The sequence below is a fragment of the Mesocricetus auratus genome, unplaced genomic scaffold (assembly GCF_017639785.1).
Source record: "Mesocricetus auratus isolate SY011 unplaced genomic scaffold, BCM_Maur_2.0 Super-Scaffold_100010, whole genome shotgun sequence".
NCBI classification, from domain to species: Eukaryota; Metazoa; Chordata; class Mammalia; order Rodentia; family Cricetidae; genus Mesocricetus; species Mesocricetus auratus.
The window spans coordinates 76258973-76285587 of record NW_024429194.1 but is presented as its reverse complement, the minus strand read 5'-3'; the positions used below and the strand labels follow the sequence as shown (position 1 = coordinate 76285587).

At 46.1% G+C, this 26615-nt stretch overlaps 2 protein-coding genes and 1 long non-coding RNA gene across 10 annotated transcripts in view; 2 read left to right on the top strand and 1 right to left on the bottom strand.

The window, feature by feature from the left end:
• Nucleotides 1-719: 719 nt before the first annotated feature.
• Mlc1 (modulator of VRAC current 1) lies at nt 720-21811 on the bottom strand. 7 transcript variants are annotated; one of them, XM_040754005.1, is made up of 15 exons: nt 21703-21811; nt 19760-19925; nt 19208-19294; nt 18965-19089; nt 18241-18457; nt 17073-17162; nt 14244-14345; nt 8937-9038; nt 8739-8774; nt 8498-8569; nt 7926-8042; nt 6056-6112; nt 5360-5482; nt 3028-3189; nt 720-2008 (listed from the first exon to the last, which is right to left on the bottom strand). In XM_040754005.1, exons 4-15 carry the CDS (start codon nt 19030-19032, stop codon nt 1934-1936), a joined length of 1221 nt encoding a protein of 406 aa, XP_040609939.1. In that variant the 5' UTR covers nt 19033-19089; nt 19208-19294; nt 19760-19925; nt 21703-21811; the 3' UTR covers nt 720-1933. The 7 variants fall into 7 exon arrangements, with proteins under 7 accessions (XP_040609939.1, XP_040609937.1, XP_040609934.1 ...); XM_040754003.1 differs by lacking the exon at nt 21703-21811 and adding an exon at nt 14479-14532 and having other exon boundaries at nt 18241-18439; nt 19760-19778; XM_040754000.1 differs by lacking the exon at nt 21703-21811 and adding an exon at nt 14479-14532 and having other exon boundaries at nt 19760-19777.
• Nucleotides 12812-18002, top strand: LOC110340406. 2 transcript variants are annotated; one of them, XR_002382210.2, is made up of 3 exons: nt 12812-12960; nt 13163-13284; nt 17895-18002. It is a non-coding gene; the product is annotated as an uncharacterized LOC110340406 (long non-coding RNA). The 2 variants fall into 2 exon arrangements; XR_002382211.2 differs by having other exon boundaries at nt 12812-12967.
• A 286-nt stretch (nt 21812-22097) lies between the features above and the next one.
• Mov10l1 (Mov10 like RISC complex RNA helicase 1) overlaps nt 22098-26615 on the top strand; it is a 64185-nt gene continuing 59667 nt past the window's right edge. The window contains exons 1-2 of the mRNA XM_005067076.4: nt 22098-22209; nt 25173-25357. Of these exons, the coding sequence (XP_005067133.1) occupies nt 22113-22209; nt 25173-25357 (282 nt within the window). The 5' untranslated portion in view covers nt 22098-22112. The remainder of the gene's footprint in view (nt 22210-25172; nt 25358-26615) is intronic.

Below are 26615 nucleotides of genomic sequence, written 5' to 3'. Positions count from 1 at the left end.
GGTCCAGGGCTTAGCATTGGATATCTGCATTTGCTTCCATCAGTTACTGGATGAAGGTTCTGTGATGACAATTAAGGCAGTCATCAATCTGATTACAGGGGAAGGCCAGTTCAGGCACCCTCTCCACTATTGCTTGGTCTTAGTTGGAGTCATCCTTGTGGATTCCTAGGAATTTCCCTAGTGCCAGGTTTCTTGATAACCCGATAATGGCTCCCTATATCAAGATGTCTCTTTCCTTGCTCTCCTTCTCTGTCAGAGTTATTGTTTTAAAGCCCAAACTTCAGATCATTTTCATTTGCTTTAAAGCAGTGGTTCCCAACCTGTGAGTCATGACCTCCTTGTTGGGGTCACATCAGATATTCTGTGTATCAGATATTTATATCATAATTCATAACAGTGGTAAAATTACAGTTATGAAGTAGCAGTGAGATACTTTTATGGTTGGAGATCACCACCCCATAAGGAACTTATTAAATGTCTCAGCATTAGGAAGGTTGATAACCACTGGATTAAAGGCATCTTCATCTTACAAGTTTTCCTCCCCAGGTGTAGGAGGCTTCTCCCTGACTGGTGACCCAGTCTTTACTCCCCACCTCCAGTCTTTACAGATCAAAGAATAAATTAAGAGTGGTTCTCCACTCTAAGGTCCCATTTCTCACCCCTGGTTTTTGGTTTGTTTTTTCCTTGTTTTTTCCCAGAAGCATTTAAGAGGCTACGGCCACATTTGCATGTTAGCATTTATTGCCCAAGCATATTAAACTATACCAAACAAAAGTGTACAAGAGACAATTTTTAGATCCCATTTATGAGAGTTGGTTTTTTTTAAGCTCTTTAAAATTAGAAAGTGCAAGCCCAGAAGCAATGGCCCTGCTGCCTCATTCTGGCCCTGAATGGTCAAGCCTCTGGTCTAGCAGACGACTTGCTCCCCACCCAAGAAGGCGTGGCAGAGCTGCAGTAGGCCCAAAGCCTAGAGGGCTCTGCACCGCTCAGGGCATTTATTTGGTGCAGGCCCCAGCCCTCTGCAGCTACAGAAGATGAAGACAGGAGAGGGACTCCTCAAGGCTGGGAGTGGGGCTGCTTTGCTTGGTACTTTTTACCTTCCAGGTGCCTTACTTGCATTTCTCTGACTAAAAATAACGACTGATCACACTTTTTGTGAATCCTGGCAGAGTCATGTGCACTTAGAAACGAGAAGCCTAGAAGGATTTCCATCATCTCCTTGACTCAGTCAGCTCTTTGGGGGCATACAATGCACCTCTAGTGGGACCCACTGATGCACACCCCAGCTCAGTAAAGGGACATTGCTGCTCACCTCCCAGAGGAAGGACAAAACCACCGTGACAAACAGATTCAGTGACAGCATGAGCAGGAAAGCAATTCCTAAAATGGTTCCCAGTTTTACAAGGTACCCAATACTATGGATTCCTTGGTGCTCTTGTCAGCTGGGAGAATCCAGGAGTCCTCTGGGGTTTGGGGAGACGGTATACAAGCCATCTCTTGGCTGTGATTTTAATCAAAGCCAATGGGATTCTCACAAAGCATCCCCACACTGTGGCAAGCACACAGAGGCAGGGAAGCGCCCTAAGGCCAAAACATCAGATCCTGTGAGTGAGTGAGTGAGTGAGTGAGTGAGTGAGTGAGTGAGTGAGTGAGTGAGTGAGTGAGTAGGAGCCAACCAGAAGTGAAGAGGGTTGGAAAATAAGGGTCACCTGAGAAGTAAAGAACTGACCCACACAGCAGGGTGCAACCTTCAACATTTGCTTGTTCCAAAGTTAAACTACTACAGGTAGTGAAAACCACCTTGCAGCCTGGGCTGCCCTCACAGGAGGGAAGGAGCATGTTAGCAAGCAGTTGTTGCAGGATCGTTAGAGTCCATATGGTTGGGCACACCAGGGCCAGACAGACACCAAGACTCAGTCTCTTTATCCTGTAGTCACTGGGCCATTTGCACCACCACAGCTCTCCAGGCTTTCTCTTTGTCAAACTCCTTCAGGGGGCTTCTGGACATCTGTGATAAGAGACAAGGACAGTGTTACCTCATCAGGGCCAGACCTGGAAGGAAGGCAGATTCAGCTCAGTTTGTGTCGCATCTTTGTATGCAAGTTTCTTTATGTGTCAAAGAACTGAGGAGAGAGGATGCTAGAAAAGGGACAGAGCATCTCAGAAATGTCTGCAGCCCTCCTACAGTGTCTGTAGTGTCCGGTGGGGTAGGCCTTAAATGGGTGTGCATCTGGCAGCAAAAGAAACAGACAACTAAGGCAGACAAATGCTTCCAGATACAAAATAGGGTAATTCTAGCTTGCACAAGTATTTGGAACTCCAAAGATGGACAGTTCTGGAAGCTGGCAAGAACAATTTATTCATCTGACTCTATGGCCTGCTGGTCAGGACACAAACCCAGGTGGACTTCTTTTAGCCCAAGACAAAGATAAGACCTGTGAGGCAGGACCTGCCTGGACATCTCCTTGAGTACAGAACAACCAAGTACTTTGTGGTCACTTCCTTGATGGCAGTGGGCAAGTTTGTCCAGGGAGACACTGCAGGGACAGATGACTCAAGATATTAGCAGGCCCAACTTCAGTTGTGAGGGCATCAGAACTTAGGATGGGATGGGGGCAGGAAGATTATTGTCCAGATAACTATGGACTGGCCACTTCCACCACACTGACTACAGAATAGGAATGTCAAGCTGCAGGGAGTCCCACATGCCAGGCAGGGGCAGCTCTTTCCTGCAGAGTTTGGCATCTTCTGTGGGAGTCTTTGGAAGGCTTTCTTTATGTCTGTGAAGCCACTATGATCATGATATTTTTTTCATGACTGGGTTTGTACTCATTTAGTCATTTAAAAAGTAACCTAGTTCAAACTTTATTTCTTCAAGATTTTTCTTGGGTGTCTAAAACTTCAAATGAAGTAAAAAAAAAAAAAGAACCACAAAATGTCACAACAAATATTGAAGGACTTCAGAAGAGGGGTCCACTACTTCACAAGGACCCAGGATGAGGCATCCTGGGAAGGTAGGCCACTCACCTCCCCTGCTGGGCGCTCCTGGGGACAAGTCTGGGTGTCCCAGGCTGCAGCCTGTTGCCGGGCGCTGACCTTGAAGCTCACACACTGGATGGCTGTACCAGTGTTGAGGCCCCCCTGAAGCAACAGCACTAGCAGCAATAGCAGGAGAAGCACATCATAGGACTACAGTGAAAGACCAAGATGTTAGCAGGTCCCCAGGCAGATTCCTGCAAATTCTCCCTGTGTCTATGGTTTCCACAGAGTCAGAACACCCCCTTGACCACTGAGCCCTAGCAATCCAAACATGCTTTCTTGTTTCAGCTACCTGAATCAGAACATCCCAGTTCAACCAATTCTGCTGGCTTGCATTTAACAAGTAAGCATAAAAAGGAGCCAGGCTGTGTCCCTTCCACCCCTCCAATCCAACAACCACGGGGAGGTTAAAGAACACTCGAGACTCCTGTGGCTCGTGCTGAGGGTGTACAAAGGAGACCAAAATCTTTCATTATATATTTGCAGGACACACGTTCCTAAGATTGGTACGATTGACTCTGAAGGGCCTTTGGCTGAAGGAAAGTCACGGGCCCTGACCTACCAGCAAAGAGACCTGAATGCCAGTTGCTGGTGAGGGAGAGCAATAAGACAGAGCAAGAAGACAGGGCAAGAGTCCTTGTCCTGAGAGCCCAGGGGCCAGTGGTGATGAATGCACTTCACATAGCAAAGAATGCTTCGGAAATATCCACAAAGCAACCAGAGAGATGCCATTCAGCATCAGCCCACTAAATTAGAGCAACTAAATGTTGACACATAAAGGACATAGTGCAGATTGATATGATGATGTGAGCCTATGATCCCAGCACTCAGGAGGCCCAGGCAGGAGGATCTCAAGTTCAAGACTAGCCTGGACTATACAATGAGACCCTGTCTCAAAAATTAAAATAGAAATTCACTCATAAGAGCAAAAGCTATGTGTGTCCCACAGTGAGGAGCTTTCCTGTCAGAAACGGAAGGAGGCAGGTCTACAGCCTCTATCATCAGCACAGGGTGGTCTCAGTATACAGTGACAGGCTGGAGCAGATGGTGACCTGTAAGGAGGGGACCTTGCAGGCAGGAGCACAGTCTGTGAGAAAGTGTGTCAAAGGACTGAGAGAAACAAGGATTTCGTTTTGTTTTGTTTTTTGAGACAGGGTTTCTCTGTGTAGCTTTGAGCCTGTCCTGGCACTTGCTCTATAGACCAGGTTGGCCTCTAACTCACATAGATCTGCCTGCCTTCTGTGCCTTCTGTGCTTGGATTAAAGGTGTGTGCCACCACTGCCCATCGAAACAAGGATTTTTATACCAATGTGGTTTCAACAAGTGAACCATCTTGAGAAAGATCAAATTTGTGATCTGTGGCTTTGCCCTGCTCTGGAAAACCCATGCTAGGAAGCTTTCTGGAGAGGATATAAGAGTCCAGATATATCTGCTGTCTGTGTAGTCTCTCTTACAGGTGGCCATCAGATTCACATGAAATGTGCACATAGGCTGGTCATCAGGAGCTATTCATAACATCAGACAGCTGGAAATAACCCTGTTCCCATCATTAGGGACAAGTCAGGTCAGTGGGGCAACACTTGAACAGATTAATGAAAAAGTACAGGAGAGTTCTGATCCCTCTGGGTGTTTATCAAACACTGTAGAAAGTTAAAAAAAATGATCTGCAACACAGGGCACTTGGGAGCCAGTGGGGTAACAGGGGGATCATTCATCCTGGAAACAAGTGCCAAGCATCTAAGATCAAATCCAGCTGCATGCATACTCTTGAGCCTGAAGAAGTCCTGAAATGTGCTGGGAGTCCCCAGAGGAGTCTCCCTTGGTGACATCCTATGTGAAAGCTACAGAGTCAGAACCCCTGCAATCCTCAGATCTTTCTAGAACTTAGTGCAGGTCTGACAGAGATCCCACGGGCTGTAACATGATGACTGGACTCATGCACATGGGTGCTCGGAAGACAGAGGAAAGCCAGTCATGGGGAAGGAAGTGTGGCCTGTTACAGGGCTGAACTAAGACAGTTGGGGAGGGGGGGCAACAAACAAAAACAAAACAAAACAAAGCGGTGGGCAGAAACCAGAGCAGAGCTGCCCAGCCGCCCGTGGGGGCAGAACCAACATGGAGGAAGCAAATCAGATCCTACATCACTCCACATAAACCTTCCCCACCCAGAGCAAACTAGGCAAAGCCACTTTGTTCAGGTGGGTGTCCGGTTGTCCTGGCCACTGTCAGGAAAACAGCAGATGCCCCATAGCCATCTCCCCAGACTCTATCAGTAACTGGCTCTGTTTTCAAAGAGTTTCCAAATCAAATGGATACATACTTTGATGGCTGGTGGGTAATCTTTAAAAATCTCCACGATTCTCATCACGCTGAAGGACAGATATCCAGAGGCAGTGAAGAGCAGTGGGGATGTGAGGCTACTGATGGCAATCAGCACTTCCACCTGGCAGAGAACGGACATGCTTGGGTAGTAGGTGTGGCCAGCACCTACCTGCCTGGGAGTCTTCGAGGCTGGACCACTACGGGGCTCCAGACAAATTGCTCATTCACTCAGTGCTATGCATGACTTTCAAGTTTTTGAATTTCACATGCAACCATCTAACCTGATGAAAAACTGTCAGCTCTTGTGTGCGATTCACTTCTCCCACTCTTCTAAGGTCTGTTCTAACCTTCTCCATGTATCAGGATCATACAGCCCTGCACTGGATGCTCATTTGCACAACAGTTAGCCCAAAGACCAATTACTAACATCTAACCAGCCCTTCAGGAGGCAGGATGAGGCTAAAGGACTGATCTCTTCCTTCATCCCTTGCTCAGCAACAGGAATTTCTGGCCTCCAAACCTAAAAGTGCTTACGTCTTGTTTTCAGAGACAGGGTAGCCAGGCCCCTGGGTCCTTCTCCAGGGCAGTGGTGTTTGCACTGGCCCTTCCCACTGGCCCCTGGGGGCCTCTCCTTCTCAACCCCTGTTCAGCCACACCCAGTGTGAACCCTGGCGCCACAGAAGGCCTCACCTACCAGACACTTGCTGGGACACTCTGCCGTCACATGGCTGGCAATGGCACTTGGAAAGCACTGGGGAAAGAAGAGAAAGTCTTAGAGATGGGTGTCCAGGAAGCCAGCTTGTTCTCCTGCTCTGATGACATTCACCCTTCTATCCAGTAGAAGGAAAGCCAGGGCTGCCGCAAGTGGCCTGGGCTCAGGGTAGGATTTCATGGGTTTGGTAGCTTCTTGTTCTTCAGCCATTTGTTTAAACATTTACAGCTCCTGCAGAAAAGCTGCAAGAATGGCAGAGTGGCATTCCAAGTCTCCAAGTCCCCTGGAATGACCTTCCTGACATCTGTCATCTCTGTGCTCTGTGTTCTCTGCTGTCAGCCTGGTCACTTGATATGCTACATACTTGGGCAGCACAGTGTAACACAAGCAAATGTGGATCTATCTGCAGCATGGCCTAGGGGTCCCAAAAACAATATAAAGAGAAATTTCTGCGTTGTGATCTAGGACACAAAGTTCTCCTTGTACCTCCTTGTCAGTCACTATTCACAGGTATCTCCCTTAACCTCTGGCATCTTTGAGGACTTTTATGAGACATGGACCCACAGCTGCACACAAGCCTTTATGGGGTTAGGTGGGTTCTTCTTCAAGATGAGACAGGAAGGTCTGTCTATTCTTGGCTGGGGGAGCTGTAGGGCTCCTCCTTTGGATACCAAATGTCTTTTCCAAACTCCAGGCAAGCAAGGACAGTAGAGATGGCAAGGAGTTTAGTGAGCCCTTTGGTCATCTTTCTGGGCCATTGGCCCAGGAGTTCCAAGGACCCTAAAGAGCCTGAGGAGCTCCTGGACTATCTCCCAGCTCAAAAGTTCTTTTCCATGTAAACAAATGTAAAGGAAATGCCCAGGTCCCAGGACAGAAGCACTGTCCCCAGGATACCTGGGCCTCGATACACCAAGAAGGAGTCTGCACTTGTCAAGGGCCCTAGAGAAAAGGTGAGTGAAGACAGAAGAAGAGGGGACAAGAGGTGGCTGCATGAGCAGGACCTGAAGCAGATGTGTAAACACAGGACTGACATAGAAGTGTAAGCCAAATAAACCCAAGGTGCTTTTGGCTGTATTGTTTTATCACAGCACTAGAAAGCAAGCTAGAACAGAAGGCAAGCAGCCAAGCCAAGGATGTGACCCCTGGGCGGCTCCAGAGCCCAATTCTGGCTCAGAAGCCCATGGATGAGGTGGAAGATGCTCATTGTATCCCGTTCACCTTTGTAAGATGGAAAGAGCATAATCCAAAAGCCCACCTAGCCAGACAAACAGAATGGGACAAACCAAGGGCCAATGGCAGCTCACTAGTGCCATGGTGCAAAATGACCACGTTAGCCAACATCTGGAAACACAAGCTACAATGGATAGTGGTTTTAGAGTAGATTTGAGATGTGTAGAAATAATGATTGTGGAAGAATTGCTCTAGTCTGGCTGTTCTGAGGAGTGTCATGAGCCCAAAACATTGTTAAGATACTAAATCACATGGGTAAAATTAGAATGCTTTAAATGGCAAATGGATCACATTTAAAAGAGTGGCCAAGAGTCACACATTTCCCACACCTGTGCTAAATGTTTATCATAGCAGCATTTAATGCAAAATAATTGGATTTCTTAGAAAAATATGAAAGTAATATAACGGTAGCAGTTAAGATAAAATTTCATGCAAATACTTTTAATCCTTGGTTCCCATATTCTTTGGGGGAGGGGGCTCTCCTGTGTGCTTTCCTGTCTGGTACCAACATTGTGCTAAAAAAATCCAGCCATGCAGGGTCTAAAGAGGGATGCTCAAGACTGGCTGCAGTGGTGTCTAGCTAACTATAAATAGAAAAGGTGACTACCCAGGAAGTACTCACAGCCACTAAAATCCAAAAGAATGTCACTGAGAGATGTGGGCCCGAGACAGCTTCATCTACATTTAGAGCAATCACCCCTCCGAGGACAGCGGAGACACCAGCAATTACTTCTACCACCTAGGAGGAAAATGACACAATAACCTTGGTAGTCCACCACACCAATGGTCTGACCCCATGGTGAGAGAAGAGACACCCTGGAAGTCTCAGAGCGCAGTGTACAGAAGGAGATCTCCCCAGGACAGACCGTGGGTTCAGTAGGTGCCCCTTCTTTGGTCTGTTCACATTGACCATGGAGAGACCACTAGATAATGCTAAGGAGGTAGATGGTGGTGGGAGCCGACACCTGACCCACAGTGAGGCTCATGGGCAGAACTGAGCCCGAAGGGGATGGACATGGAGTTACCCCACTCATTAGGAAAGCCAGCCCAGCGTTGTGATTGAGGTGCTCATACTGTAACCCACCACATGGGAGGCTGAGTCAGGAGGGTGGATAGTTCAGTGCAAACCTAGACAATATAGCCAGATCCTGTGTCAAAGCAAAAGAAGAGAGGGAAGATGGAGGTTTTTCTTACGGAGTAGGATTTTAGGACCCGAGCAGGAAAAGTCACTTCATCCAAAATTTTGGTGCCATCTGAGATGGAACCCTAGAAAGAAGGAAAGCCTTATGGAGCCATAGAATGCTAGGTATGGGTGCCGGTTGCCATATCAGGAGTTGTATTTCTAAAAGCCTCAGTGTCACAGCCATTCAGTCTGGAGGAACAGTTCAAGTGCAGGCATCTATGGACATGTCTAATCACTGAAATTGGAGCTTACCAGCATTTTCTCAGAGTTGGTCTTCCAGTGACAGTCCTGCAGACAGTACAGACGGGAAGGACACTAGGCAGGCAGTGGTGCTGTACCATCACCCCCTAGGCTCAGCCAGCAGTCTCCCTGTCCTGTCCCCTCCCACCCATGGTCTCCCACGGCCAGGCCCAGCTCAGGGGCATGAGGAGGTAGTTTTGGGAGACCCACCTTCTTCTTCTTGCAGGACTCCTCACTGGATCGTGCCGAGATGATCACCGTGGCTGCCATGAGGAGCTCCAACAGCAAGAGCAGGATGAGGTTGAAATTAATCTGCAAAGGAAACGTGTGCCTCAGCCACACTATCCCTTCCCTGGGAAAGTTACCATCCTCCTTCAGCTGGCTAATCCAGCTCTACTCTCCTTGTCATAGGCCTGAGAGCCATGGCAACGTACTGTCCCTCTTTCATGTGGGTCTTGTTTTTAGTCCGGTTGATTTCTCTCTCTCTACCTTTCAATCTCTCTATGTGTACATTGTTAAACTTTTTGATAATTAAATTTATTCATGGGGTGGGGGCGCCAGTAGTAGCATGCACGTGGAGGTTGGAGGACAACTTGCAGCAGTCAAGCTATTTTTTTCCACCTGTGGGTCCTACGGCTTGAACTCAGGTCATCAGTCTTGACAGCAAGCACCTGTATCTGCTAAGCCTTCTCACTGGCCCAGGTTCTTGTTTTTAAAACTACTCTTAGTGAATGGCTATGCAAAGACACGCCACAGTCCATTGGGCCTGAAAGCCAAAGTTCTCTGTTTCAATGTCACATCTGGGCTGGAGATCTCTCACACTGATTGAATACCTAGAGCTTCATGGTTGTGGAGAACTGAGCTGTGGGCCTGTCTTTAGTCCCTGAAAACCACTCACTATCAATACCTGTTTCTGATCTAACGTTTCCGTGACTCCTCTGGAAAATATTTGGAATGTGTACTTAAAAGACCTCTAGCTTCCAATACCATAAAGCTAAATATGCTATAACATCTGCAAAGTGACTTTCTCGCTCCTCCATCGCTGGCCTACCTGATGCCCACACCAGTGTATCTGGTAAATGCATTGGCTTAGGACTTTCTTTTATTCTGGGTCTATAAAGGTTTATATAACCTCTTCTACAACAGAACATGTCATTCAAGGTAACCTGAGTTTGTGTTTCTGGGCTTTGGTTACTTCTATCTTACTTGAGATAAACTACTTTTTATCACCTTTGGAGAAAAACTGCCTCTTACATCAAGCCCTTGAACTACGTCTCCCACCCCAATCACACACAAAACGTGAATACAAATGTTCATAGCTGTTAAGCTCTATGTGCAGTTTCCAGAAACCGCCAATACAAGGCTTGGGGGGGGGGTTCACCGAACCATCTGATCTATCCCTTTCTGTGGAGGCCACAATGGAGATGCTTGCCTATTTCCCCATCACTACCTCTGCCTTTACATTGCCCTACTGCTATGTAGGTGGCTATGATGGTGTGGGTGCCCCCTGCTCTGGAATCTGTGAGGGCAATAACTGTCTTTTCAATGGTGTCTCCTGAACTGCTGCCCTCACCAAATCTAGATAGTAATAAAGCCAACATTTAAAAAAGCAAATGCAATTCTCTGTGTAAATAAAACAGATCATTCATTCTTTGATAACTACTATGGAACACTAAGAAAAATCCACTTTGCTACATGGTGAGCCTTGGTAAATGTCAACAAATCAATGCACTCTGACTATGTATTCATGTTATAGTGTAACGATATCAGAAATCAATAATATGTGGATGGTATTTAAAAATAATTCCATGTGCCTGCTTCGTTGGGATCCTGATGATGAACAGTCAGGATACTAGAGGAGAATGACAATTCAGTGACAATTCACAGACGTGTGTTCTTGGACAAGAGGAGCCTATGATGGTCAGAGTGGACTGTCTCAGGGACTGCAGCTTCTCCAGGAGCTCCAAGCAGAGTGGCTGCAACTGAAGACAGCCCGCCTTGTAGACCCAGCCCTGCCAGACCAATGGGCACAGAGCCAGAGGAAAATATGTTAGTCCCTCTGTAATGCCCAGTCACCCCTGGGGCTAGGCTAAGGAGTACTGGTAAACAAGCACAGCTTGGTCCCTCCTCCCTCAGATCTTCAGGGGCAAGGAGAGCCAAATAGCAATGAAAATGAGAATTTTCATCGAAATGTAGGGCAAACTATAGCAGAGCTGAGGCAAAAACCTGTAACCAAGTGCATTACCAGGCTTTACAACTGGTGAAGTTGGAGAAACTGAGGTTCTGAAGTTGGGCAGAGTTGACACAGGTGTGAGAAGTCTCTAAGTGGCTGGATCAGAAGTCTTAACTGCAGAGCTGCACAGGCAAAAGGGTGTCCAATATAGGACTGGGAGGGGTTTGAAGTGGAACAGTTTCAAGGGCCAAGGGTCAGTCTGAAGTGGGCTGGTGTGGTTGGCAGAAGAGACTATGCTTAAGCTGGAACACAGGGATGAGGCTAGAGTTCTTTCCTGTGCCAGTTAATGAGTCTTGGCAAGTCTCATGACAAGTGACAAAGTGATTGTACCTTCCACACTTTGGTCTTGGGTGCTCCTTCTTTTATAGCCCCAGTGAGGGGTTCCATCTAGTAGGATTGTAAAGCTCATTTGCCTGGTGTAGCTGATATACTCCAGGTGTCATTTACCAGCTCATTTACCATTAACCAGTTTGCATATCTTGGCAAATGGTGGGTTTTCTTATTTGTGTAAACAAGATGTAGATTGAGTTATTGTTTCTTGTCACTTCCATTCAAAATGGAGTAACTCTGATCAAGGCACAGTCTAGAAGTGAGTATTTCATATAATGCTATCTCACCTTCCAAAAGCAAGTTAAAGAGTAGCTGTTTTCGATACCCTGAACATGAGCACCACCACCTTGAAGCAAACACACAGGAGACCTTGTGAGATCTGCCCTACAAACATTCCCTCTGAGCCTCCCCCACCCCACACTTAGATAAGAGGTCACCCTTGCTCCTGTAAGTAACACCGATGAACTAACTCACTGGTTCACCAAACTGAGCTTGTTTCTTTGGTCTGTAAATATTTTTTTCTATCTGGGGTAATTAGATGATTCTTTGTGTGTCTTTTGGAAAAGTCATGTGAAACTAGTCCAGTCTCTAGTGTAGAATCCTAGAGAGGTGCTGGCCATTGGTCTATGTTGGAATCCCCCAAAAGTAGGTTCTAATATGAACAAAGGGATCCTCAGCAATGGGACAAGCCAGTGGGCAAAAAGCCATGCTTTATTCCATGTCTGTTGTGTAGACTGATGTCAGAAGGTGTGGCCCAGGGCTAGAGTGCATCTTCCCACCTCAAGCTATCTGATTAAGAAAAACCCCTCACAGCTGCCCCCAGCTGCTTGGGTTTTAGTTAGTCCCAGATGTACTCAACTTGACAACCAAAATCAGCTATCATGCCAACCCACGAGATGGGTAGAGAGCAAGAATAGCTGAGTCCTACCAACAAGGAAAGCAGTATATAGACCCCAAAAGTTTCCCAGCACTTAGTAGAGATCTGGGGAAGGGCCTACAGGACAGTGTACCACAGCCCACACAGATGGAGCCATGTTCCTGAATGTCTGTCCACTTCATAGCTATTTCACCCCTTGCATGGATGTCCCTGGACATAGTTTCTGGGCAGGACTGGCCCAAAGACTGTGTTCTTCAGGTTCTACCTACCCCAGGTAGCTCATACTGTTGGCTCAATAACCATCAGGTCTTAGGGTGGTTGGGGCCATGGAAAGCCTAGTTACTTACAGAGTCTGACACCTAGGCCAGGTGGGACTGAAGTTTTGCAGATGTAAGTACCAGGTGAGGTTGGGGCTGCTGGTCCATTGCCAGTGCTCTTAACTGCTGAGTCATCACTCCAGTCCCTCATGCATGCTTCCTGTCAGTGTTTCTCCAAGATTTGCACTTGGGGCGATGCAATGTCTTCATTTTAAGAAGATGCATACGAGGATCAAACAGTTCTCCAAAGGGCCCGCAGCTGTCATCAGAGAGTCCCTCTGGGCATGTGCTGAGCTACCTTGCTGTGTGGTTTCCTCCTCCTCGGGCACCAATTTCTCTTAGGGATCCTAGTGTGTTGAAGGCAGCCTCTGTCTCTTCTGTATCTCCTACTCCCACCCTCAGGGTACTCCTGTGCTTGGGAGAGAGCAGCCTCTCGTAGCTGCACCCACACCACTCAAGTCTTCATCTGTGTGGCAGGTAAGAGGTAAGAGGTCCATCTGGCTAATTCAGCCCTCGCTGTAACCCAGACCACAGCCTGAAGCCCCCAATATGATGTGACTCTGGACTGCCTGGCTATGACTGTTCCTGTGATTCCATGCCCAGCCTACCCTTTATTAGGATTGCTTTCTAGTATTTTGCCTGTGGGACATTTTTCCTTCTTTGTGTTCCACTGAACCAGATCCTACACAGACTTGAACTGCATTGCCTCATGGTCTTACCCGCTATTTGTTCTGGATGTGTACGCGGCATTCACCCTCTCCTGGTCTCCACTTGCACCGCACCAGGCAGACATGCATGCAGGTAAAACACCCATACACATAAAGTAAAATACTTATGAAAAATATGTGCCATAGTTTTTAATCTTTTGTTAGGCATATTCCCAGGAACTTTATATGTTTTGCTTGGTTGGTAAGGGTTTTGTTTTTTGTTTGTTTCTTGAAACATGGTCTCATATAACCCAGACTGTTTTCAAACTTAACTACACAGCCAAGGTTGACCTTGACCTCCTGATCGTCCTCCTCCTATCTCCTAAGGGCTGGGATAACAGGTATGTGTTAACATATACAGCTCTATACATTTAATTCTATAGGGCATCAGTGTTTAGAGAATATATTCAATTTTGTGGCACAATTAAAGTTTTATATTTGTTTTCATATCCAAAAACTTACTATATGCATTCAATAATCACAATGTCCAGTCAGTTGCATCTCCTTTATACACACCAGCCTGGGTGTTCCTTGAATTTTTGTGTGTTCTCACAGGAGTAGACAGTGCATCCTTATTTTTGGTGAGTTTTTTTCTCATTGAGTATCACAATTTATGTAATCTTTTCCCATTTTTCTCAGTAGTGCAAAAATGACACAATGCCTTATAAACAGCATCATAGATTGGATAAAATACAGTAGTATGTTGCTGTTTTTTAACCTGTGGTAATGGGCTAAAATGTGAAGCCCTGCACATATTAGAAGTACATGCTCTATTCCTGCATCCCAGGCTCGCCACTGTTAGGAAACAGACACTAGCATGTCATTTATCAATAGGTTTGCCCTATGGAAAAAATTCGGAAGTTAGCAGAGATGATTCTTTCCTTTAGAAACATAGGCAACAATCCTCAACACTTGCCCGCAAGAGCAACACATTTCCAGTGGATCTCTAACCAGGGCTTACGCCTGCTCAGTGGGAGCAGCATTTGACATCAGTAGGAAGACATGACTCAGGTAAAAGCATATTAGGACCCATGTCCCCTTCCAGTGACTCACGTTTATTGCTGATGGATTCAGGATCAGTTTACATCCAAACCAGATTAAACACGTAGTGGTGACAGCGAACGTGGAGACAAACAATATCTGAAAGTTGGGAATCTAGAAAACAAAGCATGAGGCATTTCCTTCTTTAAAAAATACTAAAGAAATCAAGAGAACATCCGCTTCCCACAGCTCAGTGCTGTGGGGTCTCCAAGTCTGCAGAGGAGGGTTCACCGAAGGCTTAACTTACCGCACTGACGTTTCTCTTCCCCACAGCGAAGCTCACAATGGCTGAGGGGATGCACTGAAAAGAAACCAGAACCTGAGTTACCTGAGCCTTGTTCCCTGGATATGGTGTCAACCTTGAGACAGTGCGGTTTTTGCAGGCCAGGTGTAGCTCAGTGTTAGAGACCTTGCCTCAGGTGCTACAGACCTTGGGTTTTTACCTCCAGCTCAGCACACAATTAAAGGACAATCATGTGTTATGATGTTTAAGCCTCTACAATGATCTGAGTCATACTGGCAAACCATCGTTGTCAGTCTGCCAGATACAAGGAACTTCCCCAACCCTGAAAGTCCCTTGATATTTCAAGTAACTTAATTTAAAAACAGTATTTAGGAGGAAGGGGCTCACCAGTCCCCACCCCTGGCTGAGGAGCTCTTCATAGTCAAGGCTGTTGGGGGAGGGAAAGACAGGTGGTTTTTTTTTCAATTTATTTATTTATTTTTATGACATGGATCCTGGTGGGTTGACTCAGTCCAAATTGGACCCAGTGGGTTATTAAAAAGAAAAAAAAGAAATGAAGTTGTGAGGGGAAACAGGGAGGTCAGATAGAACTGAGAGGCTAGGGGAAGGAGTGGAGATAGTATGTGGTCCAAATACATTGTATGTCTGTGTATGAAATTCTCAAAGAATTTATAGAAGTTAATTAAATAGCATTTGGTTGGATGAGAGTGGAAGTCATATTATAACTTGGTATTGTTGAACAGTTACCCAGAAGGAAACAGTATCTGTGTGGCCAAAACAGAAGTGTCCCCTTGTATTTAGGGGTCCCATGATCTCAGTGGCTGTCATCCAGGCCATGTCTGACCCTACTGTGACTCTAAAGTCAGATCAAGAACCAGGGGAGGAGGCTAGTGAGGGTGTCGGGGGAGCTGGAGGTGGGTCAGCCTGGGTCTGGCAGGCCATGTGGTGTCAAGCATGTGGGCAATGGGACCATGGTCCCCTGGAAGAAGACCTAAAAGGATAGGAGCTCACAGGACAAAGGCCAATGGGAATGTCTATATAGGATGTAAAGTGGGTGGCATGGAAGGGAAAGGAAACCTGTGTTGAGAACTGAGGTAGGTCTTGGGACCCTCAGGTAACCAAAGGCCAAACACTAGTGTCTGGGAAGACAGCTGCCACGGGTGGAACAAGGCAGCAATGAGTGTTCCCCACCTTTGGGACCGAGGAGCAATGCAGGTCAGAATCACTGCGATCTTGCTCCCATGATGAGGACATACATGGTAGACATATCCAGAGAGGAAGTGGCAGAGAAGGGTTCACATTCTTTCAAAGAGTTTTATTATAAAGGAGCAAAGAGTCCCGTGACAGCTTGTGCACGTGACTGGCATGTGAGACTAAAAGAAGCTGGTGTCCTTTGTTTTTCTCCTGTTTTAAAAAAGAATTATTTATTGTATTTTGCATGTGTGGGTCTTTGACATGCCTGTGTGCTCACAGAGGTCAGCAAAGGGCATCGGATCCCTTGGAACTAAAGTCACAGATGGCTATGAGTCATCATGGGTGATGGGAACTGAACCTTGGTCTTTTGCAAGGGCAGAAAGTGCTCTTAACTGCTGAGCCCCATGTGTGATTTGTCTTTTAAGATAACTCAGGCCACTGATGGGAGCAGTGTCCTTTGGGAGAGGTAGGGGATTCTGGCAGGGGTTAGGGAAGAAAAGACTCCCAGGAACCTTGGCCTGTGTTGGTCAGTCATCAGCTGAATAGAAAACAGAAAAAAATAGAATAGAAAAAAAAAACCACAGGGAGTAAACCTGGGGATCCAGGACCTCAAAGGAACATAGGGTGTATGGCGATTTGAAAGAAAATACCCTCCCCAAAAGAGTAGCTCTATTAGGAAGTGTGGCTTTATTGGAGTAGGTGTGGCCTTATTGGAGGAAGCTTGTCACTATGAGGGTGGGCTATGAGGTCGCCTATGCTCAAGCTACACTCAGTGTAGAGACAGTTCTGTTGCTTGTGGATCAAAATGTAGAACTCTCAGCTCTTGATCGAGCATTATGCCTGCCTGAACCCCACCCACCATAATGATAATGGACTAAGCCTCTGAAACTGTAAGTCACTCTAATTAAATGTTTTCCTTCATAACAGTTTCTGTGGTCATGGTGTTTCTTTACAACAATAGAGATCCTAAGACAGGGTGGTTCTGAAGAGGTCACCATAGCCCAGCTACCACACACTTACCCAGACACGATATTATGCTCTGTGCTTGAGCTAGCCAGACACTGGGGAGTCAGGAGACACAGCCTGGGGGTGTTAGTGGCTCTCTCCTTCCCTCCTTTGGCAATGGATTCTAGAAACATGGCATCAGGATTTGGGAGGTGTGGCCTCCTGACTTCCAAGGGCAGAGGCCTTAGTGGCACCCAGTATAGCAAGAGCAGGAGGACACTACAACATACCAGAATCAAAAGTGCTGTTTTCCACATAGGAGTCAGAACTGGTAAGTTTCAAAACTATTAAAACTAGCCACACGAGTAGTTAGCAGAAACCCATAAACTCCAGGTTATAGAGGCTCAAACCCACGACGGGAGAATCAGGGTGCTGGTATGGCTGAGGGGTATGCTTACAGAGCCTGCTGCACAGCGCAAATAATCCATCTCGGAGGGGAACACATTCCCCAAGTAGAGTGAAAATCCAGAAGTCACCAGAAGGCAGCTCTGCAAAAGAGTGACATAGAATCTGGTTATAGCTGGCTCTGTCTGGTGATGAGACCCCTGAGGAGGGAGCACCCAACCCTTTGACTGCAACTTTTCCCGTATTAGCCAACACCCTCCCATATTTATTTTGCCTAAATCTGGGTCCTGTATGACTGGAACTCCTCTTGGCAGGACCAACACAACCCAAGGAATGGACTTCCCCTTCCCCAGCTCTAATGCCAGAGCAGAAACTGCCACAGTGTTTTTTGGGGGGGGTTGGGGTGGGGGGTAACATCTGGAGATTCAGGATCCTACCCCAGGTCCAGGCTCAGAGCCTGTCAAACAAGTGCATTACTGCCTCTGCAGAAACTGATCCAAATTGGAATCTGCAAAAAGGTCTAGAGATGTGGAAAGGGAGAAATCCCCATCTCAGACCAGGGCTGCACAAAACTCAGCCCCAGACATAGAAAAAAATGTATGCAGTGGCTTGGTCCTCAGCTACTGTGCACACTCAGGGTCAAATGACACTTTAAGCACCCAGGTTATCTGCAAGACTGTGTTCACATGTCCTAGGGTCCCATATGGCACTGCCCACTCTGGCCTAGCTTAGATCTGCTTTCTAGCCACACCCAACTTAGCCCTCTCCATGGTTCCCCATAGGCCTCCCCACATAGTTCTTATGACTGCTGTAGCCTTCCTGTTCCATAGTCCTGACCCCAGCCTTGGCCACATCTCTTGTCATTCACTCCACAGAGCCACCCTGAAATATGAGATGGCCTCCAAACCTTCACAGACCATTCATGTACAGGAGTACAGGGTCATGCCAGCCACCTAGCTGATGGATGAGCTGTGGGCCCAGGGTAAGTATGGTTTAGGGGTATAGCCCCCACTTCCCAGCAGATATTGAGAAAAGTAACTGAAAGGATAAAAACGAAAGAAAATGTTGGCACTCGAGAGACACCCCACCAACATGGGAGCTGTTCCTGCCTGACCCACCTGAGACAGATCGTGTTCCAGTCTAGGGGGCCTTGTACTCTATAGAACATGGTCAGCACTGGAAGGTACTTGCTGTCCTCTGAAACTGTGTTGAGCTACTCACCCCCATTAACACAGAGAATACCCATGTCTTGTAGCTGAAGCATGGGGGCAGCCTCTTCGACAGCTGCAGGTCCTTCGGCTTTGAGTCAGGGGTGTAGCTGCCCGCATCCTGCCGTCCTGTATCCTGCCGACCTCTCTCCAGTGTGGGCATCCGGTCATAGCCCAACTCCTCCCTGAACTGCCCCTCCCGTGTCATGGCACTGGAAACAGGCATGCTACTGAGGGTGACACATAGCCACTTTGAGACTCATGAACAGACTTAGACCACTACTCCCTCCTATGCAATGAAATCAGCATGGACTTTGACAATTGAAAAAAAATCCTCCAGTCCTAATGAATCATTTTCAAGAAATTCCCTTAACAATTCTCTTTTGAGACAAAGTATCACATTGTGAGGCCCAGGCTGGCCTTAAACTTCTGCACAAATAAACATTACTATGTCTGGCTTAAGCAAATTCTTTCTTACACAAAGAAATATGCTCATGCACTAGGGCTATGAATCTAAAAAGGAATAAACAATTCTCAAAGTGAGTAAAAATCACCCAAACCCATCTAGACTCAGGATATTTAGATTACATCTGAGTTTTCAATGTAGTACGTTCCAACTTCCACCAGCAACTTTATGAGTCCCAAACAGAGGGGGCACTCCACCTAGTCAACACAAAGCGGTAATGCAAGATTACAAAAGATGTACCTACTTTGTAATTTAATGCCTTCATGCTTACCTCTGCTGTTGTCCGGCTGTTGGGAGAGCTGGCCTCTGGGTGATGGACTTCCAGCAAGAACTATTCATAAGTGGAACAAAAGCTCAGCCAAACTGCACTTCAGCCAGGAGCAGGCACACAGCTTCCTGAATTTCAATGAGATTAAGGGAGTGGATCCTAGAAATGTCCGCCTTGGTTGCATAAGCACTGACTTGGGGCTTTCCTAACACAAGGAGGAAAGGAAGAGCCTCTGGTCCCACTCACCGCATACTAGCCAGGAGGGTGTTTTGGAAAGCGAAGAACCACTAAGAACAGTGCAGCACTGGATATGGATCTTGATCAACCTTGGACCTGGAACAGAAAACTACTCCGAGGTCACATCACACATCTCTTTAAGCAGTCTTTCCTTGTCTCCCATTATCACATGATGGAAATCTCCTTCATCAGGCCACATAAAGCTTTATGTTCTCGATTTGGCAAGGCTGGCCCCTGAACTGCTGGGAATTCCACCACGGGTTCCCATGGTAGCCCCAAGGATTGGCAAGAATGGTCCCACTGCACCCTTTATTTCTGCTCACTAGGCAGAGAAAAGGGACATGAATGTGCTTCATTTGCCTGGAGACATTGGCGCCCTGGCAATTACAGCAACAATTTCTTTGTGAGCATTGCAAAAAGGCTCAGTTGAGAGTACTTGGAAAAAACAGGCCCTTGAACCACAGAACCGCATGCAGTCTGGGCTCGGTCACTGGTTTCTAATCAGGGATGCTCAGTTATCTTAGGTTTTCAACCAAACCAGAAGAATTAGGAAAGGTTTACCCAGGGTTGGAGAGATGGCTCAGAGGTTACAAGCACTGGCTACTCTTGCAGAGGACCTTGGGTTCAATTTCCAGCATCCACATGGTAGCTTACAACTCCAGCACCTACTGGCATTTCTCAACCATCTACAATTCTAGTTTCAGGGGATCCAACACCCTCTTCTGGCCTGTGTAGACACAAGACACATACTTGTACATATCCATGCATGCAAAACGCCCATACACATAAAACAAAAATAAATTCAAACAAGAAACAATTCACCCAAACTGTTCCCTGAGACATCTGGAACTTCTTTCAAATGGGCTGAGAAACCTCCCAAATTTACTGAGTTTTAAAATCAGTAGAATTCATGGGAATTGGACCAACTGGATTGAACTCCTCTGTGTTTTTTGGGGGAAAAAAGTTGAGTGAATTTCATCATTTTCCTGATTCTCAAAAGTGTTTCTACTAAGAAACACAAACAAGCTGCCATGAATCAGAGAGAAAGAAAGCGCTCCTTGAGCTCTCCCAACTCCCAGCTTTCAGTGACTTGGAAGTGTGTCTTCATTGCTACCAGTTTCTGGAACAAGAGTCCCGTTTTTCAGTACAGTATTCAAACAACTCCCCTTCTTCCCTCTGCCTACTGAATATTTACAGGCCACGGTTCTTCTGCGTCATACGGCAACAGATTTGACTTTCTCTGTGTGAGGATGAACAGACTTCAGGGAGACAGTGGATAGCACTGAAGGTACAGAAGGTAGGCAGAAAAGCCAGAGGTCTGGTAGGTCTCAAGGCTTTGGAGCAGGCAGGAGCATGGCTGGAGGAGGGTGAGACAGGGATTCTGGGATATAGAATGCAGAGGCGATCCAGGTACAAGACACCTGTGTGCATGGGAGCCACTTGACTTTGACCCTGAGGTGGACTTGTGCAAGGTGACATCTGGTGCTGGATGGTGAAAGAAGATGGGGAGGAGGTGTGACCCAAAATGATGAGAGGGGACCAAATTCCAGATAGACATGGACGAGCCAATGCACCCCATTTGCTATCAGTACTGTGAGCCATTTAGATGGGCAGGGCAAGGGTCTTGGAGCAATATCACATTTTCTTTTAGATATGATGTACAGACAGACACAATGTCTGTAGGGTGTCTGCATGGAAATGTAGGAGAGACTGATGTAGGGCAGGTCAGGCTGGCAGCATCCACAGTTCTGAAAAGCAGTAATTGCTACCACATGCCATTATAGGAAGCCTGACTGGGTTATCCAGCCCTTGTCTCTAAAGATGACCCCAACCTTATAAATTCTCAGGTCCTTGTTCATTTTTCCGTGTATTCCTAGCAACACACCCAACAGGAAGCCTTTATGACAGGCCCCTAAATGTTTAAGGGATGAATTTCTTTCTCCCATCTCTCAAGAAGAGTGTAAGTTAAATAGACAGATCACGTATTAGAGATAAAAAATAATAATCTAGAACTAAACTAGACCCCTAACAGAATACATCTTGTTTATGACACAGTGAAGGAGACTCGGGAGACAAACATAGTGGGGAAACTCTTGATAAGGTTTGTGTTTTATTTCATCTTGAGGCAGGGTCTCACTATGTAATCCTGGTAGGCCCAGAATTATGTAAACCAGATTGGCCTGGAACTCACAAAAATCTGCCTCCCTCTTCCCCCAAAGTTCTGGGATCAAAGGTGTGGGTCACCATACCCTGATAAACTTTAAAAACAGAAGTCATCCAGATTTGACCAAGTTAAATTAGATCAGTAGCAGAAACTCTCTAAATAGTCATATATTGTCAACATGCCTGAAAAAAAAATCCCAAAACAAAAAATACCCAGTAACAGCAGAATAAAAACTTTCTGGGTTTTGTTGTTTTGTTTGTTTTGCAAAGGGGGGGGTGTGTCTCTGTGTAACGGTCCTGTCTTGAACTCGCTTTGTAGACCAGGTTGGCCTCGAACTCACAGAGATCCGCCTGGCTCTCCCTCCCGAATGTTGGGATTAAAGACGTGCCACCACCTCCTGGCTTCCATGTAAATAGACTAAGCAGAAATGCCCATCCGAGCTTCATGCCGCGCCCATCCGACACGAAGTCCCGCCCCGCCTTGTCAGGACACTGCGCATGCCAGGCCTCCAGTCACCTCCACGAGGAATCCCGGGCTCCTTCACGTGCTAACCGCCAAACTCGCGTTGCTAACGGTCGTGGCTCACGGCATAGGCAAGGATCCTATTGGCTGAGGCCTATGATAGGCAGGCGCAGGCGCAGACACAACAACCCTATTGGCTGAGTTCTACGAGGGGGCGCATGCTTAATAGAATGGGCGGGGCTGTGGCGTGCCAGCGCCTGGGGCCGAGGGAGAAGCTGAGTGGGTGCCATGCTGCGTCTAGCGGCCAAGCTGGTGTCCTTCTTCTGGAGGAGGGAGGACATCCCTGAGGAGGAGGCCGGGCAGCCCGGGCAGGAGCTGTCGGAAGGTAAGGGCTCGAGGAGCACTCAGCCGGAAGCCCTTTGACAGGCCTGTGAGGTGGGGCGGGCTGCGACCCCTCCGGGTCGTGCTCAGGTTCCTTTAGATGAGCTTGGCCCTCGCTTCTTGCTTTTTTTGTTGTTTGTTTTTTTGGGGGGGGTACTTTTTGCTTTTTGTTTTTTTTTTTGTTGTTGTTGTTGTTTGTTTTTTTAAGACAGGGTTTCTCTGTGTAGCCCTGGCTGTCCTGGAACTCGCGCTGTAGACCAGGCTGGCCTCAAACTCACAGAGATAAGCCTTCCTCTGCCTCCCGAGTGCTGGATTAAAAGATGTTTGCCTTCAGGCCCGGCACCCCTCACTTCTTTTATAAACCAAACGAGTTATCATTTTCTCGGAGAAACTCGGAGAAGCTTTTGCATGTGTGCCTTGTTACTCTTGGATCAGTACCGTTGGCTTCCTCATTCTCCTTTGCTCTCACTGTGAGTGGTTTTGTGCCACACGAAGTGACCAGATGTCTCTTCCACATTTCTGCCTGGTTTCTGTTCCCTCTGACCTCTCAAGAGGTCTGGAAGCCGCAAGCAGTCCCACCGCCTCAAGTTGTCCTTTGGAAAAGCTATGGAATCATTCGCTTTGAATTCTTTACCATCGCCAGACTTCTAATTCTGGCAGGAGCACCCTCCCAGGCAGTCCCATCTGCCGAAGTTACTGTGCCTTTCTCTCTAGGGTTGTTATTTTTTGTGGATTTTTTGTTTTGTTTTTGTTTTTTTATTTTTTGCATGGGACCTCAGGCTAATGTCTCCCCCATTGCTTTCTCCATCCCCTCAAGGAATGAATTGCCTGTAAGAGACGCTAGAAATAACATTTTTAAAATGGAATTGTTGAGCACAGCACAGTAAAGGCCTTCTATATGTAGATGTAATATGCAAAGTGTAACCTGGGGAAATGATGTCATATTTCCAAAACAGTGATTCTCAGCCTGTGGGTCATGACCCTGTCAGAGGTCACATACCAGATATTTACATTATCGTTCATAACAGTACCAAAATTGCAGCTATTAAGTAGCAATGAGAATAATTTTACGGTTGGGGGGTCACCACAACATGAGGAGCTGTATAAAAGGGACGAGGCATTAGGAAGGTCGAGAGCCACTGTAAAGAGTAGTGGCTTTCGGCCACAGCTTGGGCTCCAGTGTGACGATGTACTGTCCCCACAGGTGTCATCTGATCTGATCACAGGAACAGTGTAATGAGAACTCAAACATGGTGGTTGCAGCTCCAGTTCATGATAGCTCCCTGAGCGGCCACATTTCTCTACTTCCCTTGAAGTAGATGGCTCTTTCCTGTGCCCTCAGTGATGTGTTTGGAACCTCACTCTCAAGATTGTAGCTATGATGGTTGATAAGGTGGTAACAAATAGTCCATGTCTAGGACTCCTCAGATGCCCATATAAGCCTAGTAACACACAGGGCACCCTAGCTGTGCCTACCACTCAAAAGTGTACACATTACACGTGCGTTCTGTTACTTAATCATCCAGCTGTCATGTAGTGATAGCTGCTGACTTCATTTATAGGTGGTAACTGACATGTATTGTTGAGGGAGGTCAATGCAATATAGAATATAATACATTTATTTACCAGAATAAGAACTTATAAGGGCTGGGGAGTCAGAAGCGTGGCAGGCTTCCAGAGGAAGAGAAAATAATAAGGATTCGTTTCTCTTTCACTTTTTTATCTTCACCTGTCCTGAATTTCCTTATCCCTGCCCTTAGGGTGGATAGCTTTGTGGGGTTCACCCCTACAACTCCCCTTAGTCTAAATAAAAGATTTAAACTTGGTACAAAAACTTGAATCTATACAACATATATACATAGAAGATGATAAGCAAGTTATAATCTACTTATATCCTAAACTAAGCATATCTATCTCATCTAAATCATAAACTTATCTGAAAGGGGTGCCCAAGTCTGAACACCTCCTTCCAAGCCCAACCCTAAAATAATTGAAAATGAACACTAACAGGTGTAAAGGCTGTGAGTTCCCGTCCTGCCAGCAATGGGAGGTGGGTACCGTGAACTGCGTTCCAAGGGCTGGAGTTCTTTGGCACAGCCGTGGCACCGTGTGCCAGGCAGGCGGCAGTGAGGTTGCCTGGATCTTGTCTCCGAGTTTTGGGGGCTGGGTAAACGCTTCTGACACCAAAATGAAGATGGAAATAATGCTATCTGAAAAAGAGGTCTGATATATTTTATTAAATATACTTACAAGATAAACAGGGATAGAAGCTCTGGGGATGATGTATAATGGTTAAGGACAACATTCAGGGTTACTTACACATGACAAAAGAGCTAGAGTCAAGCCAGGCAGTCTGGCTTTGGAGTCAAAGCTCTTCCCACCAACTTCACTACCTGTACCCCTCAGAACCTAGGATTCTGTTTCAAAATCACTCTTTCGAACACAACTCAGTGGCAGCTTCTCCAGTTCTCAAACCCAGCCAATTAAGTTCCTCTCCCCATGAATGTCCATGCCTTGCCTTTCTCAGTAGAGTTTAATTGTGGGATTTTACTGCTTTTTTAATTGTGCACATGAGAGAGAGACAAAGAGACAGACAGACAAACAGACAGAGCCCGTACAAGAGAGTACTCTGTGTGTGTGGTACCTACAGAGCCAGATATATCAGATCCTCAGGGCTACAGATGGTTCTCTCTCTCTCTCTCTCTCTCTCTCTCTCTCTCTCTCTCTCTCTCTCTCTCTCCCTCCCTCCCTCCCTCCCTCCCTCCCTCCCTCCCTCCCTCCCTCCCTCCCTCCCTCCCTCCTATAGTTATCACACACAACACACACACTCCACCCCTACTGTGAGTACTAGGAACTGAACTTGGGTCCTCTGGAAGAAGAACAAGTACTGTAAGTTACTGAGCCATTCTCTCTGGCACTAGGATTATCTTTTGTTATTAATATAACCTCTTTGCTCACTTGTCCTAGGTGATACCAGGTTGAAAACTGTGCAGGGTGTTGTGACAAGATATTGCAGTGATTATGGCATGATTGATGATTTGATCTACTTTTCCAATGATGCCGTGACTAGCAAAGTGCTTCTGAATGTTGGACAGGAAGTTATTGCGGTTGTTGAAGAAAACAAAATATCAAATGGACTGAAAGCAATCAGGGTAAGTTAGCCTCTCAGACTCGGCCTAACCAAGGAGAACATACTGAAGTGTGCCTATGAGGGAGAGCTTTTGTTCTTTGTAGTGATTTCTGTTTTAAAAAAACAAATAATTCAGACATAGAAATTTATATTCAGAAAGCACAGTCTTCCTATAAATGTATGCTATTTCATATACTCTTTAATTTTTTAAAACGTTCTCTAGTGTTTTAAAAGCATGGTTTAAAATTCTAAAGATTGGTAACCCTAGCACTTGGAAAGTAGAGGCAGGCAGATAGATCTCTATAGACCCACCTGGTCTACATAGTTAGTTCCAGGCCAGGCAAGGCTTCCTACCAAGACCCTGTCAATAAAACAAAGATAAAACAACATCAAAACATTTAATTAACAAAGATGATCAGTGACTTTTATTCAGCAATATCCTTTTTTATATAAAAATAGTTCTTTGGTAGTATAAGTTCTTAGAAGTAGGAGTGATAGATTAGAGGATATACAAAATAAAATTATCAAATTAATATTAGATTAATAACATGGTTTCAACTTGTTTGCATGGATGTTAGGATCTGTACTCTAGACCTCATGATAGCACTGTAAGAACTCTCATCCACTAAGCTCTTGCTCCAACACTCAAAATCATTGTTGACTTGGTTACATGGCTTCATTTTATGTAGTTACATGTTGAAGTTTTTCATTTTAGTGTGTCTCCTCAACTGTTGATTCCTAAGTATTCTTTTTTATAATATAGCCTAAGCTAGCCTTAAGTTCACAATCTTCTGCCTTAACCACCTAACTGCTGGAATTAAGGTATGTACTACCATGTCCAGCTTCTTTTTGTTTTTTGTTTTTCTTTTTCGGTTTTTATGAGACAGGGTTTCTCTGTATTGTTTTGGAGGCTATCGGTCCAGCCCGGCCTCGAACTCACAGAGATCCGCCTGCCTCTGCCTCCCGAGTGCTGGGATGAAAGGCGTGCGCCACCACCGCCCGGCTTGTCCAGCTTCTTTTTGAAGCCTAATTTCTTTTCTGTATTCTTTATTGCAAAAACATAGAAACAAAACAAATTGTGTGCATAATACCTTACCAAATTCAGTTATTAGCTTTAACCATTTGGGGACTTTTTTTAAAGAATGTAACATCTTTAGGAATTTATATATGCAGGATCCAGCTATCTGTGAACAAAGATAATTTTGCTCATTTTTAAATTTCGATACCTTTAGTTTCTTTTTCTTACCTAATAGTTTTGGTGAGGACTTTGAGTATAGTTC

Bases quoted from the DNA above. Each gene is read 5' to 3' on its own strand.
- Mlc1 (XM_040754000.1), bottom strand. From the start codon at position 19,032: ATGAATAGTTCTTGCTGGAAGTCCATCACCCAGAGGCCAGCTCTCCCA. The intron at 17,163-18,240 runs GTGAGTAGCTCA...ACTCTTTTGCAG, and splicing joins TATTCTCTGTGTTAATGGGG to AGCTGCCTTCTGGTGACTTC. The intron at 14,346-14,478 runs GTAAGTTAAGCC...TTTGTTTTCTAG, and splicing joins GGAAGAGAAACGTCAGTGCG to ATTCCCAACTTTCAGATATT.